The 18,615-nt window shown below is 41.3% G+C and overlaps 1 protein-coding gene across 6 annotated transcripts in view; it reads left to right on the top strand.

The window, feature by feature from the left end:
- LOC121281988 (transcription factor Dp-1-like) overlaps positions 1 to 18,615 on the top strand; it is a 75,725-nt gene that overhangs the window by 25,130 nt on the left and 31,980 nt on the right. For 4 of the 6 annotated variants that reach the window (XM_041195302.1, XM_041195304.1, XM_041195307.1 and 1 more), the window contains 2 exons: positions 1,736 to 1,836; positions 3,988 to 4,109. In XM_041195302.1, coding sequence (XP_041051236.1) covers positions 1,736 to 1,836; positions 3,988 to 4,109 — 223 coding nt within the window. The remainder of the gene's footprint in view (positions 1 to 1,735; positions 1,837 to 3,987; positions 4,110 to 18,615) is intronic. The other 2 variants (XM_041195305.1, XM_041195306.1) reach the window with 1 other exon arrangement.

Genomic DNA, 18,615 nt, shown 5'->3' on the forward strand with positions numbered 1-18,615 from the left:
CATTCAGGGTAAACCAATTGCATAAGGGGAGCACACAATGGATATTAGGCCTCTTGATACAAAGGCACTAATGCCTGTTTGAGGCACAGGCCCTGGGTGCTTCATTTGATGCTTATACCAATATTGCATGCAGACATCTGCCTCAATGTGTGTGTTCTACCTGCCTTGTTGGACACATGCAAAAAAGGTGACTCATCACTGATTTAACCGAATATTAAAAATATCCGGTTTTCGGACAATTCCAGCTTTTGGACTTTGGATAGTGTACCTTTATCATTTGTTTCTATGGAGGCAATCCACCTATGTTGTGCCCTAGCGATCTGCAAGGGTACCCCAAGCTGAAAGTTAAGAACAAGCCATTAGTACTTCATCTGGAGTGATAATTGACCATGACATTGCCTAGTTTCAGTGCTGATGCTGTTAGTTTCGTAAACCATCAAAATGAAATATTCAAATTATTCACAATTTCCAGTTGCATAAATGGACATGGATAGAACAAAATGAAATGTGTATTTATTATTTCCTTGTGTGAACCCTCTATGTGCAAATTATCAATTTTTTTACATTATCAGCTTCCATTAAGCAACTTATCTCTCCTTTACGTGAATCTTGTTGACTCAGAAGTTCCTTTTCCAATCCATAATATAATACATTTCACAGGTGCCAGTATGCCTTTAGTACCTCTCACCTAAACAGTTATTCATGAAGTGAGCCTAGACAGTGAATGTTGGCATGCTATTTGACTAAAGAGGATGTTACAGTTGAGCCCAGTGCTATTCTCCCCTGACATCCTCACATGTACTTTCCAGAAGGGATCACTGGATATTGAACAGAAATTCTGGCTAATTTTGTCCTAAATTTCATTCCAAAAGTACAGAGGCAAGGTGAAGTGCCCTGGCTTGAGATCATCTAGTTTAAAGAAGAACCTGTGTTTCATCCTTTGGTCTTTATGGCTATATGACCACACCTAGAGATACTTATTGTTCACTTTTTATGTGAAAAGCTTTCAGACATTGGCCCTAAACACACCGCAATACCAGGGGATAATAATCTCAATCTTACCTGCTGAGCAGTATCTAATCTTTTTTTATATTAGCAGAAAATGCTGGAAAAACTCAACAGGTCTGACCGCATCTATGCGGAGAGAAAAAGGGTTAACATTTCAAGTCTGTATGACCCTTCTTCAGAACGCTGAAGAAGGGTCATACAGACTTGAAATGTTAACTTTGTTTCTCTGTCCACAGATGCTGTCAGACCTGCTGAGTTTTATCAGCATTTTCTGTTTTTATTTCAGATTTCCACCATGCACAGTATTTTGCTTTTATCTGAAAAAAAAACCTTTTTGACTGGAGCAAAAGACTGCCTATTAAAACTGAAACAAGGTTATCCAGCATAAGAAGTATAGTGCTGTGGTTGCTTCCAACTATTGGCTTCTGTCAAAAAAATTGATTCAAGGCCTAAATTTCAAAAGTACGTTTAGTTGTTTTGGAGATTGTTGGCCTCCATTGCCTTCATTATTTTTAAAAAAATGCACAAACAAGTTAAATTTGTTGTAACAAAATTATGAAACTTGTTTGTCTATATCTTGTATCATCTAGCTGGCTTCCATTTTTATTTCTTGTAATTGACAAGTATACAGATGCTAGAAGGTCTTGAACTACCAAATGTTTCCGTTGCTAATGTAAATACCAGAAGATGGTGCTGGTGCTTGCAACCTCTCTCTTTCTCTTTACAGTTGCATTAGTGACAGTAGCATCTTCGCATCTCACCACCCCAGGGAAACAAATTTTGCCAAAAACATTGGGTCTATCAAATGTTAGTAACGCTCCTCAGATGGTAAGGATGCTGAAACACGAAATATTGATTGTTGCAGTATGATAACATTTCTTTCCCGTTATCTCACCTCTTCTGAAGGCTCAATGAGTGTTGGTAGTTTTCTGATAACTTTCCCAAATAGGCACTCTCGAAAATGATAAGACTTGATGAGCAATAATGAGGAGGATATAACTGTACCCAACTCATAACTCTGTTGTGCAGCACTTAAGAGAGAGATGAGATGTTTGGATTCCTATTCACAATTCAGTGAGCTCTTCTAGAAGGTTACCTACATTAATAAATGTAGATTTATCCTAGATAAATAGGAATGTGAAAGGTCATTATGTCCATTGTGACCTGACTATTTTACAGTCACCTGTCACAGCATCTAACTGCCTCTGAAATGATTGCATGTTTTTGCTCTTCACTCCTATATTTGCATTTTGACTGTTGATTCTTCATGAAGATATTCCTAAATTTACCTTTGTCAATTTAAACCTATTCCCCTTTGTATTACTTTTGGCTATCTCCTTTAAATAATGTGCTGGGTTGCTTTTCTATATACCTTAATATCTTATACTTCTATAATGTCTGCTTTCATTATCCTCTTTTCAAAGCTGAAGAACCCAGATTCACCAATCTTTCCTTAACAGAAAGATTTACCTTGTGCCTTTTCTCGACATTATCTCCAAACCTTGAATGTTTCTTGTGCCTTAGTAATTAAAACTGTTCCTGGTACTTCAGTTGTAATCTCATAAAAGCTGTACGGTTTCCATTACAGTATGGCATCCTCTGACTTGTATTATACTAACTCATACTCTCCTGCCTTAGCAACATGGTTCAGTGTTCTATTTGTTGCTCCTTGGTGACCGACATGACTCAACTTCTCTGGATTTTTCAACTTCACCCATAACTAATTCCATAACGCTTTAAGCTTGGGTGTCACCTTCTCTCCTCTTTTCACCCACCATCCCTCACCCCTGCCCTCATACGCTCACAGGTGAATAGGCTACCAGCACTCAATGCCTTCGTTTGCACCTGTTGATGGTTTTGATATTAATGATATTTTATTCCAGCAGAGAATGTCCATTTTTACAAGAGGGGGAAAGATAATTGGGGATGGGATTAAGTTGTTGGGGTTAGGAGGTTAAAATTGATTGGTCTGGTACTTTTAACACCAGCCAGTAACAGTGTAATAGCTCTCCTAAAATTCTTGAGAGGTGTTATCATACAGGATCCTTCCTGAGAGTTATCTAAACTGCCCTTTTTGTATCTCCGATGGCTAGCTTCAGATCAACATTGGTAGAGATCTGGAAGGAAGCCACTTTTTGTTTCTGGGATTACATTTGGTGCAAGGGGACCTAATTGGGAATTGGGAAGAAAAGTACTTGTCACCTAAAAAAGCTTGTGGAGTTGGAGTTTGGGAGAGAAAAAAAAAATAATCTTTACAGATTTTTGGCTCTTCTGTCCATACAGTTGAATGAGTGGCTTTTTTTATTTTACAGCCTTTGATAGCACAGAACCTCTCAATATAGAAAGAAGTTATTTGCTAGAGCAATTAAAGCTAATCCAACTTTCCAGTCATGGCCATTTATCCTTCCCTATTTCAAATATTTATTTTGCCTTAAATTGAAATGGCCTCTACCTCAGACATTCCCTGCTCTAACAATTCTCTGTTTAAAGAAATTTGTTCTAATCTGGCATTATGGAGAAATTGGAGGCACAAACTTGATCCTGCCATTGTGAATATGGTGTGTTGCACTTCCAATATACCATACGATTATATATCGGTATACTTGCATAATGTTACTGGACCAAGAGTTCGAAAGACAATGCTTATGCAATGAAAATGAGAAGTTATGACACGCATCTTAATACTGCAAGTATCTTGCGCACAGGAAAACCAATTATCCCATTGCTCTTGAAACTTAATGCATCGAGATTGAAGTATATTGTTTCCTAGCATTTCTGTATGGAATATACAATTTATAACAAATTTAGCCTTTAAACTCGTGTAATCTTGTCGAGGCTCATTTTCAGTTTGAGATGGAGTTCTGGAAATTCTATCTAGGTGGGCCCAAGACGTTGCCATATAATTTTAATCTGTCCTGTGCAATTAAACAATTTAACCTGGTTTTTAATCCCTTTCTGTTTTTTCCATTTTCTATGTAGATAATTAGTACACCTCAACGGGTACCGACAACACCTACTGTTTTAGTGGGAAGCCCCCATGGTCCTAATATACACATGTTAACTCAGGGTGAGGCATCAGACTCTTCTCCATGGAGTACAGGGTAAAGTAAATAAACTTCTTCAGATTGTGCTTCAGGCAATATAGTTTTTTTTGCACTTAAGTTTGTAAAATTAAACAGTATCTTAAATCATGTTGTCTTTTGGCTAATCTTGTTTTGTTGAAGCTCATTTCTACTTTGAGATACGATTTGTGAAATTCTGTCTGGGGGTGGGAAAGGTTCAATGGGCCATGAAGCTTTGAAGAAAAGTGCTTAAATCATTTAAAACAGTCCCGCGCAAACCTTAATCAAATTTGTTTATCGACAAAAAATTGATTTTTTTTATTTTTCTGTTCTAAATCCAAGCATACTTGAATCCTTTATTTGACAAAGGAAGAGCCCTTAACCAGCAGTAAGATTTTAAAAGTTTATTTGTTAAATAGTTTAGCAATTCATCCCCAAATCTGACTAGACCTCGTAAAGTATTATTGGGCAATGTTCTCCATCACTAAAAGTGCCCACTATTTCAAGATCACCCAGGAAGGCAAAGGTAATACCCAGTTTTTCTTCTCCACTAACTGTCGTCTTTAAACACCTTCAACTCCAACAATATGTGCAATGAGCTCATGGACTTTGCAGTAAAAAAAGATTGAGACTGTCCAATCAGCTGCATCTGTTGCTTCCCTCCACTCTCCTATCCCACTGGGTCTAACTTTCTCTAAGGTTTCCCCTTGCCCTCGCCATGAATTCACATCTACCCCAGCTGCTCTTCTATCTCCCCTCATGCCCTCTCCAAGCTCAACTTATCAATGAGCCCCACTTCCTTTTCCCTCCAGCTTACTCCCAATAAACTGCTAACCACCTAAATTCTCTTCCTGATATTGTTAACAGTTCTCTCTGTTCAATTACATGCCCTTTTCCTTCATATCTGCTGTCATCATCCCTCTCAAAGAAACAACCCTAAGCCCCTCCATCTATGCAAGCTCCAACCACCTTGAACCTCCCTTTCCTCTCAAACCCGCCTTTCTTGCGACTCCATGTTTCAACCGCTCTAATCAAGTATGAAATCCATCAGAAGATTGTTTTTTTTAAAAAAAAACAATCACTAGGGGTCAGCCAGAATTCCAGATGCAAGTGGAGTTCCCTGCATGAAGAAATAGAAGTACTTAACTGATGGCATATGATTCAAAATACCTGACCTAAATGCAGTGAAGAATATGGTTTGTTTCAATGCCAGTAGCCTTAGGCCATTTTCTATGATGAACTGTCCAGTTCATCAATGTTGCTGGTGTCTTGCCATGGGACAAGAATTAAGAAATTTTAGAAAAAAATTTTAACAAGAAAGGATAGGTGCTGAATCTAGTTGATTAAATGCAACCGATTTCTTTAATCTCCAACATGAAGAAAGGCTCATTCCTTTTTTCCTCAAACATGGGTTGAAAATTGCCCAACATGTTGCAGCTTGCAGGTCACACTTTGATGTGGAAGTTCCTCCTACTGAATTAGAAAAATGCACTTTGGCATTAAGATCAAAAGTTTAGAAATTAACACTTTTCTAACGAGTTGCTTGTGAGTAAGTTACTGACCCAAAATATTCATTTATAGTTTCTGACATATAGTATAAAGATGCACCTTTTAACTTAGCTGTCCAGGTGTACTGAAATGATCCTGTAAGGTGGGAAACTGCATCAGTTGTTCCTATGCATGATGAGGGGTGCTTCTGGTGAACCCAGCGTGTCCCCCAATGCACACTAAAGCCACTCTATCTGCAGTTAATTGCATTACAGATCTTTAAGCAGTTACTGAATAAATTCTTTGAAGCATCTGGTATTGCAGATTTGGATTTTAGCATAGTTAATCAGCAGACAAATTATGACATCTCCCTGTGGTTGCAGAGTGATTTGGTCAATAGGAGGGAAAGAGCAACCAATAAGAATTTGTGGTTCTCACCATATCAAGTATTGTGGCCTATTACTAAATAGTGAACTGGAATTTGTAGTTTATTTTTAACCTAGCTGCAGGATTTCACTTCCAGTAGACAGTGCAGGTGACCATATCACAGAAAGAACACTAGAAGGGAAGTATCCATATCATACTTCTGGTACCTGAGCTACATGGAGCAACTGTGGAAGCTGAGTTCATTTAACTTAAAGCAGACTGTGGAGTCAGTAATATCACTACATTCAACACCTCTGTGTTCTTTTGACATCTTTTGATTATCTGCTCCTGTCACTGCTTGCTTGTCCCTACAACCACATCACCACCAACCCCCCACACCCCACACACACACACACACACACACACACACACACACACACACACACACACACACACACACACCTTAAACCAGCTTATATTTCACCCCTCTCCTTATTTTCACTCAGTTCTGTGGAAGGGTCATGAGGACTTGAAACGTCAACTCTTTTCTTCTCTGCCAATGCTGCCAGACCTGCTGAGTTTTTCCAGGTAATTCTGTTTTCACTGTGGAGTCAGTACTGTATTGAGAAATAACTTTACCATGGCCAGAGTTTGACTGAGGGTGGGACGAAGTTCAGAAGACGGAAGATGAATAAACTGAACATGCATAAATATTTCAGAGGGATGTTGGTAAATTTTTGGAATAGGTTGCCCAGAGAGATGATCAAAAATAATGGCATTAATAATTTTGAGATGAAGTCGGATAGATATTCAGCATTAAAGTGAACAGGAGGATATAGATATGGGGCAGAATCATCCCAGATTTGCACCAAGTGTGGTGGCGTGCGTGAAAAAAAGTTGTTTTATCTGCCAGCCACAATTTTCGTGCCGTATCATCCCCTTCCTGGCGCATCCCGCCTCATTAATATTGCATTCACGGGAAACATGTCGGATCGTTGGTGGGTGGCCACCAATTGGCCCACTGTCGCCTCAGGCCTTCAGTAATCTGGGTACCATATTTAAAGGGTGCCCCTGCACAGAGCTAGTGCACACTAAGGGATTGAAAGCTGCTGGAAAGCCGTGGCTGCCAAAGGGAGGACACATGGTGCCCCCAAATTTTGTGATGACTCCCTGGATGCAATGGAGGCTCGCCTTGGGCAAGCAAGGTGACAAATCCAGCATGGGTGGCAGTGGTTGTCAGCGCCAACACCATGCAAAAGAGAACGGCCACCCAGTGCCAAAAGAGGATGAATGATCTCCATTCTGCCAGGGTAAGTTACTCTCTTCATTATTCTCAACTCACACATCCACAAACCTATCACATCCACATTGATCTCACCCTCTGCCAATTCAAGGGATATCCCTAAATAAAGTGGATTTCATGTGCATTGGGAGACGTGCTGGATTCAGTAGAAGCATCCCTCATCCTGCATAGGAACAACTGATGCAGTTTGCAGTTTCCCACCTTACAGGAGCAGTTCAGTATACCTGGACAGCTAAGTTAAAAGGTGCATCTTTATATTATATTTCAGTAACTATATAAGAATATTTTGAGTCAGTATCTTATTCACAAGCAACTTGTTAGAAAAGTGTTAATTTCTAAATTTTTAATCTTAATGCCAAGGTACATTTTTCTAATCAGTAATTAACTCTCACACAATTTCACCTGCCCTGCGGATTGTGCCCTCATCCTGTCTGTGGCACCACTCACCACTTGCAATGGCCGTGAAGACATCTCAGAAGAAGAATCTGATGACACCTTAATTGAAGACCCGTCACATTGCTCACCCACATTCTTCACCAGTGCAGAGATGCACCTCAGCCATTGCACTTCATTGGCTCTCTGTGGATCTTCAGCTGAGTGTGCAGCAAGCCCTACCACCTCTTCATCTGAGTCCGGCGCCTTCACCGCATTCTTCTTCTTCTCTGCTCCCTGTATGCCATGAGGCAAATCACCAGGCTCCATGATCCTGATGTTCTCCTGCATGATCAAAGAGAGACGCGTAGGTTAGCATGTGTCCTGAAAACCTCTCTTGGTTCAGTCTGAATGTCCCTTCACGCATGCAGAAGAGTGCTGGCCACTGCTTGGATGGCTGGTGTGTAGTGCCACTTGACTGGCAGCAGCTTCAGCCACTGGACTGCATGCTGTGCTCTCAGCTCAGGCACAGGCATTCTCCTAACCTGCACTGCAAGACTTCTGTTAGCTTGAACCAGGATGGATACTGGTCCAAACCTTAATAAAGACACCGTAAGGGCCTGTGACTGGCTATCTTTCACAAGGGGTTTCTGCAACTTGCCCAGTTAGCTAATTGTTCTGCTGCCCCCTAAAACACAGATTAAGAAGTCGTCGACGTGTCCCCCCGCCCCGCCTGACCCACATTGGAGCCCTTGCCTCGTTACCACACTGAAAACCAGCTAGGGAAAGGTGACTTTCCTGTGTCCCCTCATGAATGTGTGTTGCCTCTTCCCTGATGTCCTACGGGCAATGCAAACACTGCGCAAGGTTGTGTACACTTCTCTCCAAGTTCAAGTCACCAGGTAGATGCCTTTTAAAGGCAGCCGTGAAGCAAGCCGTTCTGAAGTCACGCCAATGTGGTGGGTAAATTTGACAGGGTGGGATAAACCTGGCAAGCAGGGCTTATAATAAGATGCTAAAGTATTGGAATTAGGTTCCCCACATACGGTGGCCGTTGACGGGTGGAGTGGACAATCGCAAAATGGTTTCACGACAGCCTGAAACAGATTTTTGGCCTTCGCACCATATTGTTTGCTCTCACCTGCCATGACGCCTGCTGCCAACAGGACCAGGCAATTCCACCCATGGACAAAAGAGGTGAAAGTGACTGCCCCTGACATCAAGGCAGCATTTGACCAAGTGTGTAAAGGAGTCCTAGCAAAATTGAACCCAAGGGAATCAGTTTGGTGGGGGGGGCGGGGTGTTGGGGGAAACTCCAGACTGTTGGAGTTGTACCTAACACACAGGAAGATGGTTATGGCTATTGAGAGTTAATCATGTCAGGCCCAGGACATTACTGCAGGAATTTCTCATGGTATTCCTAGGCTCAACCATTTTCAGCTGCTTCATCAATGACTTTCCCTTCATAATAAAGTTAGAAGTGAGGATGTTCACTGATGATTGCACAGTGCTAAGTTCCATTCACAACGACACAGATAATGAAGTCAATGCCTACATGCAGCAAGATTTGGACAACATTCAGGCTTGGTCTGAAAAGTGGCAAGTAACATTCGTGTCATACATGATCATCTCCAACAAGAGAGAACTTAACCACTTCAACCTTCATTACCATCGCTGAATCCTCCACCATTAGCATACTGGGGGTTACCATTGACCAGAGCCTTACCTGAACTAGCCACATAAATAGAGTGGCTACACTGCATTTGCAGTGTCAACTGTGGCTCAGTGGGTAGCACTCCTGTTCCTGATATACGAGGTTGTGTTCAAGTCCCAGAGCAGTGACCTGACCAGTGACCTGACTTTAGTCAAAGAAGGTGGTTTTGAACAATTCTGTGATGCCATGGCATACAAGGCTATCGACCTTGTGCTGAAAAATGGGATTAGAATAGTTAGGTACTTGTTTGACCAGCGCAGATTCAGTGGGCCGAAGGGCCTTTTGCTGTGCTGTAGACCTCTATAACTCTAAGAACAGGGCAGAGGCTAAGAATTCTGTGGCAAATAACTCACCACCTGACTCCCCAAAACCTGTCTTCCATCTAAAAGGCACATGTCAGAAGTGTGATGGGATACTGTTCCACTTGCCTGGATGAGTGCAACTCCAATAATAATCAAAAAGCTTGACACCATCCAGGACAGTCACTTGATCAGTATCCTCTCCACCGCCTTAAGCATTCATGCTGTCATCCACCACCACCATACAGTGGCAACAGTGCGTGCCATATAAAAGGCACATAGCAACAACTCACCAAACCTTGCAAGTCCATGATCCCTCCCACCTAGAAGAACAAGGGCAGCAAAAGTATGACTGTTGCTGTATCAAAAACCTGAAACTCACTTCCGAACAGCACTGAGTGTACCTACACCACATTTGATTCCAGTTCGAGAAGGCGGCTCACTACTGCCTCAAGGAAAATTAGGAATGGACAATAAAAGTGCTGGCCTTGCCAGTAGCACAGTCATCCCGCAAACAAGTTTTTTTTTTAAGTGAATTGCGTGTCCTGCTTTTGAACTCCAGGACTACCTAAATGCAAAAAAAAAATCTTGTTTGTTTCAGTCAAGTGCCATTTGGTGTACAAATGACCTGTCTTGTAAATGCTTGACTCCCTCTCTTCCCCTCCTGGCATAAATATGCTGGTATGAACTGCGTTTCTAATCTTAATCTTTGAGAATTTTGCTAAGGCCATTAAGGCACGAGCTTGTTGCAAGTTAAGCTGCTGCTGAGCTATTTTTATTCTGCAGCTCAACCATGTTCTAACTGTGAATTGATGACAAAGACATGTAATATTAAGCTTTTCTACTCCTAGTTGATGACAATTGATCTTTCTTTAAAAAAAGCCTGACACAAGTTGACAGTGTTTGGGTCTTATCTGCTGAAATCTGCCATGGGTTTGTTGGCCTTACTTGTGAAAGACCAGTAAAAATATTATCTTTATTTTCTGCGTGCATGATGCCTGCAGCAGTCATTTAACTGCCACAGTCATAATCTCTGTCTTCTGATGTTAACTGCTTGTTTTGGACTGGCCATGTAGCTTTTTCATTTATTAGGTAAGATAAAGTTCAAAGAAAACTAGCTGGATTTTGTGCTGTAAAATTGGTCTTCTATCTGTAATTTGCTGTTGACAAGTGCAGACAAAAGGGAAAGTAAAAGGCCTTCCCAGTGCTAATACGTCCCAGTACTGATTGTCCAGTAAATACTGATTAATTCCAAACTTTTGAATGCAAAATACAGTTGTAGTTTACAGTGATGTCCAAGAAAGTTATGCAGGCAGGACAATCTGCACAGTTTTACTGGTGTTCAAGACTTGGGTTTAATACAGATGGTTACAGTTCAGTTATATTAGCTATAATGTTCATGACATGAACATGGGTATCTGCATAGACTCTGGCCATCCTTGTAGTATTATTTAGGTTTGAGTGCCTGGCTGCAGCCCATTAATGTTGGAATAGGTAGACTCTTGCCACAAAATAGAGCAACCTTATCCAGCCTGATGGTTTTGCTATACTATGTCTGTATGCAAGAAATTTCCTTTGGAATTGTAAATTGAAGCTACGGTATAAGGATAAATAATGAGTAGTCTTTGTAACTTACTCAGACAACTGGATCTTCACCTTGCATTGGCTCTTGTAATTGTGTCATGTATTTGCCCAGCTTGAATGCTGTTACTAACTGAACTGAATGTAACTGTTGGAGAAATTGGTACTCTTCAGAAGAGTAAATGAGAAGCACTGTCAAGGTTTTTTGACGGATTTAATGTTTTTTATTTCACTACTGCTTTGACCATGTATCAGCTCATTGTAAAATTACAAAATTATCTGTTTTCCATCTATTCTTTACTTTTCTGTTTGCTGGTTAGACCTAGAATTTAGATGTTCATATGGAAGGCTAGCAATGAGTTGTGTTCTATATAGATTTTACTTGACATATCTGTTGTAAAACCATTTAAATTGGAATGAGGCCTAATTCTTTTTTGGAGAAAGTTGGGCTAGGAGCTTCTATTTGATGCATGACTTGTGTGCATGTCAGTACAGTAATTTGAACAGATTATAAATGAAAGATAACTTATGAATTCATCCAAATGGAAAACCTACATATGAAGAAGTAAATAATTGAGATATCTCATAATTGTTGCCTTTATTTCCTAATTCTGTAGAATTTTGTGTGATAAATTTAGTATGCAAATATAAATTTGAGCACAAGTACATTGGCTGTTTTCAGAGTTAATTTCCCCTGTACCTTGGTTAATATTTTGCAAACAAGAATGATTTGAACCTGATGGAGATTAATGCAGAGAAAGATTTTTTGTGATTTGTGTATCTAATTTTCATATTTATAAATTATATTCAGGTTATGGTAATGACAATTACTTGGAAATACTTTTGTTACCAACTGTATAACTATCTCTGAAGTTGTAAAATGATTTATCTTTTTTAAAATGTCTACAGATATTGACATGGTTGACCGCACCTACCTCTAGTAACGCCTCTCCTCCATCAGTCAGCTTTTTGGGACTGCCCCAGCCAGGTTCCATTCCAGTCATTGAGGATTAGCTGCATTTAGAGAAAAGCTAAATACTGCAAATGCTGGAAATCTGAAATTAAAACAGGAAATTCTGGAAGTATGCAACTGGCCTGGCAGTATCTGTGGTGAGAGAAGTGACAATTAATGTTTCAGATCAATGAGCTTACACCAGAACCACTCTGATGTCAGGTCATTGATTTGAAATGTTAACTTTGTTTCACTCTCCACAGACTGCCAGACCTGCTGCACATCACCTTGACTTCTCTGCACACATCCTCTTATTTCTGATCTACATGCTGCCCAATGGCGACATAATCTGAAAACATCAGTGTTCAAGTTCCCATGTGAATACTGATAACACCCAGCTGTACTTCACCACCTCCCCACCCAAAATGTCTGATTTGTCATGCCGCTTTGTCTGACACACACAATTAGATGAGTATAACTTTCCTCCCTGCTAAATATTGGGAAGTCTAAAGCTATATCTCTAGTCCCTGCAAGAATCTCAGTTCTTTTAACCACTGACGCTATCCGTCTACCTAACCACTGTCAGAAACTGAATCAGACTGTTCACAACCTTGGCGTACTATTTGACCCAGAGGTGAGCTTCTGACCCCATATCTACCTCATCACCAAGATTATCTACTTTCCATCACTGTTGCATCACCCATCTTCAACATTGTCAGCTCATTTTGTATTGATACCCTGATTTATGCAATTGTTGCCTATAGACTCTACTATTCCAAAGTTCTCCAGGCCAGGCTCTCATCGTCACCATCCATAAACCTGAACTCACCCAAAACTTTGTTGCCCATATCATAACACACTCAATGTCTCATTCAACCCTCACCCCTGTACTTAATGATTTGTAGGGAAATAAAGTTGTCGAGGCCAGGTAAAATAAAGTTGCATAAGTAATTCAAAGTAAAATAAAGTTAATGCAAGGGAAGCCAATTGAAGCCATGACAGGACAGTTCAGTCTTGTGGAATGCATGCCTTGTAATATGTGGGAAGTTGTGGATGCTACATGTGTCCTAGATGACCACGTGCAGGAAGTGTCACCAGCTCCAGAACCTTAAGCTCTAGGTTTCAGAGGTTGAGCACTGGTTGGAGTCACTGTGGTGCATCTGCGAGGCAGAGAGCTACGAGGATAGGACGTTCAGAGAGGCGGTCACACCACAGCTTAGGAGCCTGGAGGCAGAAAAGGAATGGGTGACTGCCAGGCAGTCCAAGAACATAAGGCAGGCGACCCTGGGGTCGCGCTTACCAACCAGTTTTCTGTTTTGGATATTGATGAGGGTGTTAGTTCCTCTGAGGAGTGCAGTCAGAGCCAAGTCTATGGCATCATGGGCAGCTTTGCTGTACAAGAAGGGAGAAAGAAGAGGGGAGGAGCAGTAGTAATAGGGGATTCGTTAAGGGAACAGGCAGGTGTTTCTGTGTCTCCAGAATGGTATGTTGCCTCCCTGGTGCCTGGGTCAAGGATGTCACTCAGCAGCTGCAGGATATTCTTCTGGGGAGGGTGATCAGCCAGATGTCATCGTCCACGTTGATACCAATAACTTAGGTAGGAAAGGGGATGAGGTCCTGAAATTAGACTTTAGGGAGCTAAGAAGGAGATTGGAAAATTGGTGTAGGAGGGACGGCATCAGATTTCTGAGGCATTGGGACTGGTTCTGGGGAAGGTGGGACCCGCACAAGCCAGTCTACACTTGAACAGGATTGGGATGAATATCTTTGCAGAGAGATTTGCTAGTGCTGTTGGTGAAGGAGGGGATGTGGGGGTGGAGGTTAAACTAGGTTGGGGTGTAGCATTATTGGTTCAAGAATCAATTACAGCTGTGAGGGATGAGAAACTAAATGAAGCATCAAATGAGGCCAAATGGAGGGAGCTCAGAAATAAAAAAAAGGGGCAGCCACACTGATAGGAGTGTACTGTAGGCCCCAAATAGTGGGAGTTAGAACAGCAAATATGTAGACAGATTTCTGAATGTAGAAACAATAGAGCAGTAATCATTCGGGATTTCAACTACCCTAATATCAAACAGTGTGAAGGGCACTGATACGACATAGCAGTTGGTAGGGCTGAGTTATTTAAAATCCCAGAGGGAAATTTTTAAAACAATTGTCATAACCTATAGATAAAAACAAAAAAACTGTGGATGCTGGAAATCCAAAACAAAAACAGAATTACCTGGAAAAACTCAGCAGGTCTGGCAGCATCGGCGGAGAAGAAAAGAGTTGACGTTTCGAGTCCTCATGACCCTTCGACAGAACTTGAGTTTGAGTCCAAGAAAGAGTTGAAATATAAGCTGGTTTAAGGTGTGTGTGTGTGTGTGGGGGGCGGGGGGGGGTGGCGAAGAGAGAGAGAGAGAAGTGTCTCTCTCTCTCTCTCTCTCTCCGCCCCGCGCCCCCCCCCCCCCCCCCCCCCCCCCCACACACATACACACACACACACACACACACACACACACACACACACACACACACACACACACACACACACACCTTAAACCAGCTTATATTTCAAATCTTTCTTGGACTCAAACTCAAGTTCTGTCGAAGGGTCATGAGGACTCGAAACGTCAACTCTTTTCTTCTCCGCCGATGCTGCCAGACCTGCTGAGTTTTTCCAGGTAATTCTGTTTTTGTCATAACCTATATTTCCTTTTGGTATGTTTGAGATGCATCTCTGAATTCAGGCATAAAAACCACCAATCCTCGAGAAGTTTTTATATAAACTAAATTAAACATGTATGTTTTTAATTTATTATAATTAATAAAAGTCTACAAATTACTACCATAACAACTTTTAAACAAAGCCCAAAATTAATCACTCCCAGGTAATCTTCCCCAAGGCAACAATAACCGTAGACTTAAATATAGACACCAGGCAAAGCACATTTTATTTTATGAACTTAAAATGAGGTTCCTTTCAATTTGTTTCTTCGCAGACAGCGGTAGGGCTTATAGGCAGCTTACTCATACAAAACTCTTCTGTATATACCTAGTCTTCCCTTTGAATGTAAATTCTCATTGTATCACCAAGCCCCTTGAACTCTCCACCTCTTCTAACAATAAAACCCCCTTCACAGTACTAATTTTATTAGTAATATAAACATATTGCTTGGTGTCTCCTAGCTAGGTGCAAGATTTCACTCCCAGTCTTTGATTTATTCAACAAAATGCAAATGCACTGTTTACCTTACTGTTTACATCTCAAAACTACTATACATCAAAGCACCCAGACTTGCTTTAATCCAATTAACACACACAGACCCTACTACAAGTCCAATTTAATATAATTTCCAAGAATGCATTCAATGAACTTTTTTAGCCAGCACATAAGCCCAGTGAGAGGGCATGCAATTCTAGATTTAGCCTTGGGAAATGAAGATGGGCAAGTGGATGAAGTAGTAGTGGGGGACCTTTATGGAGATAGTGACCATAATATAGTTAAATTTGCCATCATTATGGAACAAAAATAGAACAGGAGTAAAAGTTCTAAATTGGGGGAAGACAAATTTTTCAAAGCTGAGAGGTGAGCTGGCGAGAGTGGACTGGACGCAGCTATTAGAAGGAAAAACAGTCATATCAGTGGAAGGCATTCAAAGCTGAGATTCTATGGGCACAGTGTAGACATGCCCCCACAAAGAAAAAGGGTGGTTCTGCCAAATCTAGAGTCTGCTGGTTATCCAGAAGCATACAGGCCAAAATAAAGCAGGAAAAAAAAGCTTATGACAGTCACAAAAGACTTAATACTGTAGAAAGCATAGAGCAGCATAGGAAGTACAGGAGTGAAGTAAAAATGGAAATTAGGAAAGTAAAGAGAGTATACAAAAATATTGACAGGTAAAATCAAAGAAAATCCTAAGATGTTTCACCAGTACATTAAGAGCAAGAGCATAACTAAGGAAAAGGCAGGGCCTATCAGAGATGTACATGGTAACTAATGAGTTGATGCAGAAGATGTAGGCAGGGTTCTCAGTGATTACTTTGTTTCTGTCTTCACTAAGGAGAGGGATGATGCAGACATTCTAGTTAGAGGAGGAGTGTGAAATGTTAGATACAATAAGCAATAAAATGAGGCACAAGTCAGGAGTGTGATGGGGTACTCCCCACTTGCCTGGATGAGTGTAGCTCCCACAACATGCAAGAAGCCTGACACCATCCAGGACAAAACAGCCTGCTTGATTGGCACCACATCCACAAACATTCACTCCCTCCACCACCAAGACACAGTAGCAGCAGTGTGTACCATCTACAAGATGCAATGCAGGAGTTCAAATCCATGACCACTATCGCCCAGAAGGACAAGGGCAGCAGATAGATGGGAACACCACCTGGAAGTTCCCCTCCAAACCATTCCCCATCCTGATTTGGAAATATATCGCTGTTCCTTCACTGTCGTTGGGTCAAAATCCTGGACTTCTTTCCTAACAGCACTGTGGGTGTACCTACAGCACATAGATTGCAGTGGTTCAAGAAAGCAGCTTACCATCACCTTTTCAAGGGCAACCATGGATGGGCAATACATGATGGCCCAGCCAGTGAAGCCCACATCTTGTGGATGAATTTAAAAAATGCATAGTGAGAGGAAGTGCTGGAGGGACTGGCATCCTTGAAGGTGGATAAATCACTAGGGCCAAATGGATTGTATCCCTGGCTGTTGAAGGAAGCCAGGGAGGAAATAACAGTTGCTCTGAGGATCATTTTCCAATCCTCACTAGTTACAGGTGAGACTCCAGAGGATTGGAGGTCTGCGAATGTTGTACCATTATTTAAAAAGGCTTCAAGGGATAGGCCATAAAATTATAGGCTGATCAGTCTGATTTCAGTGGGCAAATTATTGAAAACAATTAAGACAGGATAAACTGTCACTTAGGCACAGATTGATCAGGGATAGTCAGCATTGTTTTGCTCAGGGAAGATCGTGCCTTACTAACTTAATAAAATTTTTTGAGGAATTAGCAAGGAGGATTGATGAGGATAATGCAGTGGATGTTGTTTACATGGATTTCAGTAAGGAAACAAGGTCCCACATGACAGACTGGTTCGGAAAGTGAGATCTCATGGGATAAGGGGAAAGTGGCAGTTTGGATCCAAAATTGGCTCAGTGACAGGAAGCAGAGTAATGGTTGATGTTTTTGCGAATGGAAAGCAGTCTCCAGTGTTGTTCCACAGGGCTCAGTGTGTCCTTGCTGTTTGTTGTGTATATTAATGATTTAGACCTAAATGTGGGAGGCATGCTTAGGAAATTTGAAGATGACACAAAAATTGGCCATGTAGTTGATAGTGAATAGGATAGCTTTCAATTCCAGAATATCAGTGCTTTGGTTGAGCGGGTGGAGACGTGGCAAATGGAATTCAACCTAGAAAAGTGTGAGGTAATGCATTTGGGGAGGGTAAACAAAACAAGGGAATACTCAAAAGTGAGAAGTTATTGAGAGAGGTTGAGGAAATGAGAGACCATGGAGTGCATGTCCACAGGTCCTTGAAGCTGGTAGGACAGGTGGACAAGGTGGTCAAGAAAGCATATGGAATGCTTTCCTATATTGGACAAGGTTTTGAATACAAAAGGAGGCATGTAATGATGGACCTGTATAAAATGCTGGTTAGGCCACAGCTGGAATTTTGTACTTTTCTGGCCGTCACATTACAGGAAGGGCATAATTGCTCTGGAGAGAGTGCAGAGAAGATTTACAAGAATGTTGCCAGGCCTTGAAAATTACAACTATGAGGAGAGATTGAATAGGCTAGGGTTGTTTTCCTCAGAACAGAGGAGGCTAAGGGGTGGCTTTATTGAGGTGCACTAAATTGAGGGGCCTAGATAGGGTAGACAGGAAAGACTTTTTTCCCAAAGCTGAGAAGTCATTACTAGGGGCATAGATTTAAGGTGATTGGTAGAAGGATTAGAGGGGTCATGAGGAAAAAAATTTCGCCCAGGGGGTGACTGGCATCTGGAATTCACTGCCTATGTTGGTGGGTAAGGCTGAAACGCTCAACTCATTAAAAAGGTATCTGGATCTGCATCAGAAGTATTATGACCTGCAAGGCTATGGACCAGGGGCTGGAAAGTGAGATTAAAATGAGTGGCTAGTTTCCTTTTTCTTTTTTGGTTGGCGCAGACACTTTCTGCACCATAGCTTCTTGATGATTGTATTGGCTCTTTCTAGCGACATGTCAATTTTTAAATTCTCATCCTTCCTTCCAAGGCCTGCCCCTTCCTAGTCCTGTAGCCTGAAGCAATTAGGAAGGCAAATGAAATAAATAGTTGCCTTGGAGGAAGTACAGCGAAGGCTCACTGGATTGGCTCCTAAAATGCGAGGGTTGTTTTATGAGAGAGAGAATAGACTGGGCTGGAGTTTAGAAAAATGAGAGGAAACCTCATTGGAATGTATAAATTTGAGAAGGTTTGACAGGGTATATGCCATATGGCA

This window comes from Carcharodon carcharias, chromosome 9 (genome assembly GCF_017639515.1).
Source record: "Carcharodon carcharias isolate sCarCar2 chromosome 9, sCarCar2.pri, whole genome shotgun sequence".
NCBI lineage: Eukaryota > Metazoa > Chordata > Chondrichthyes > Lamniformes > Lamnidae > Carcharodon > Carcharodon carcharias.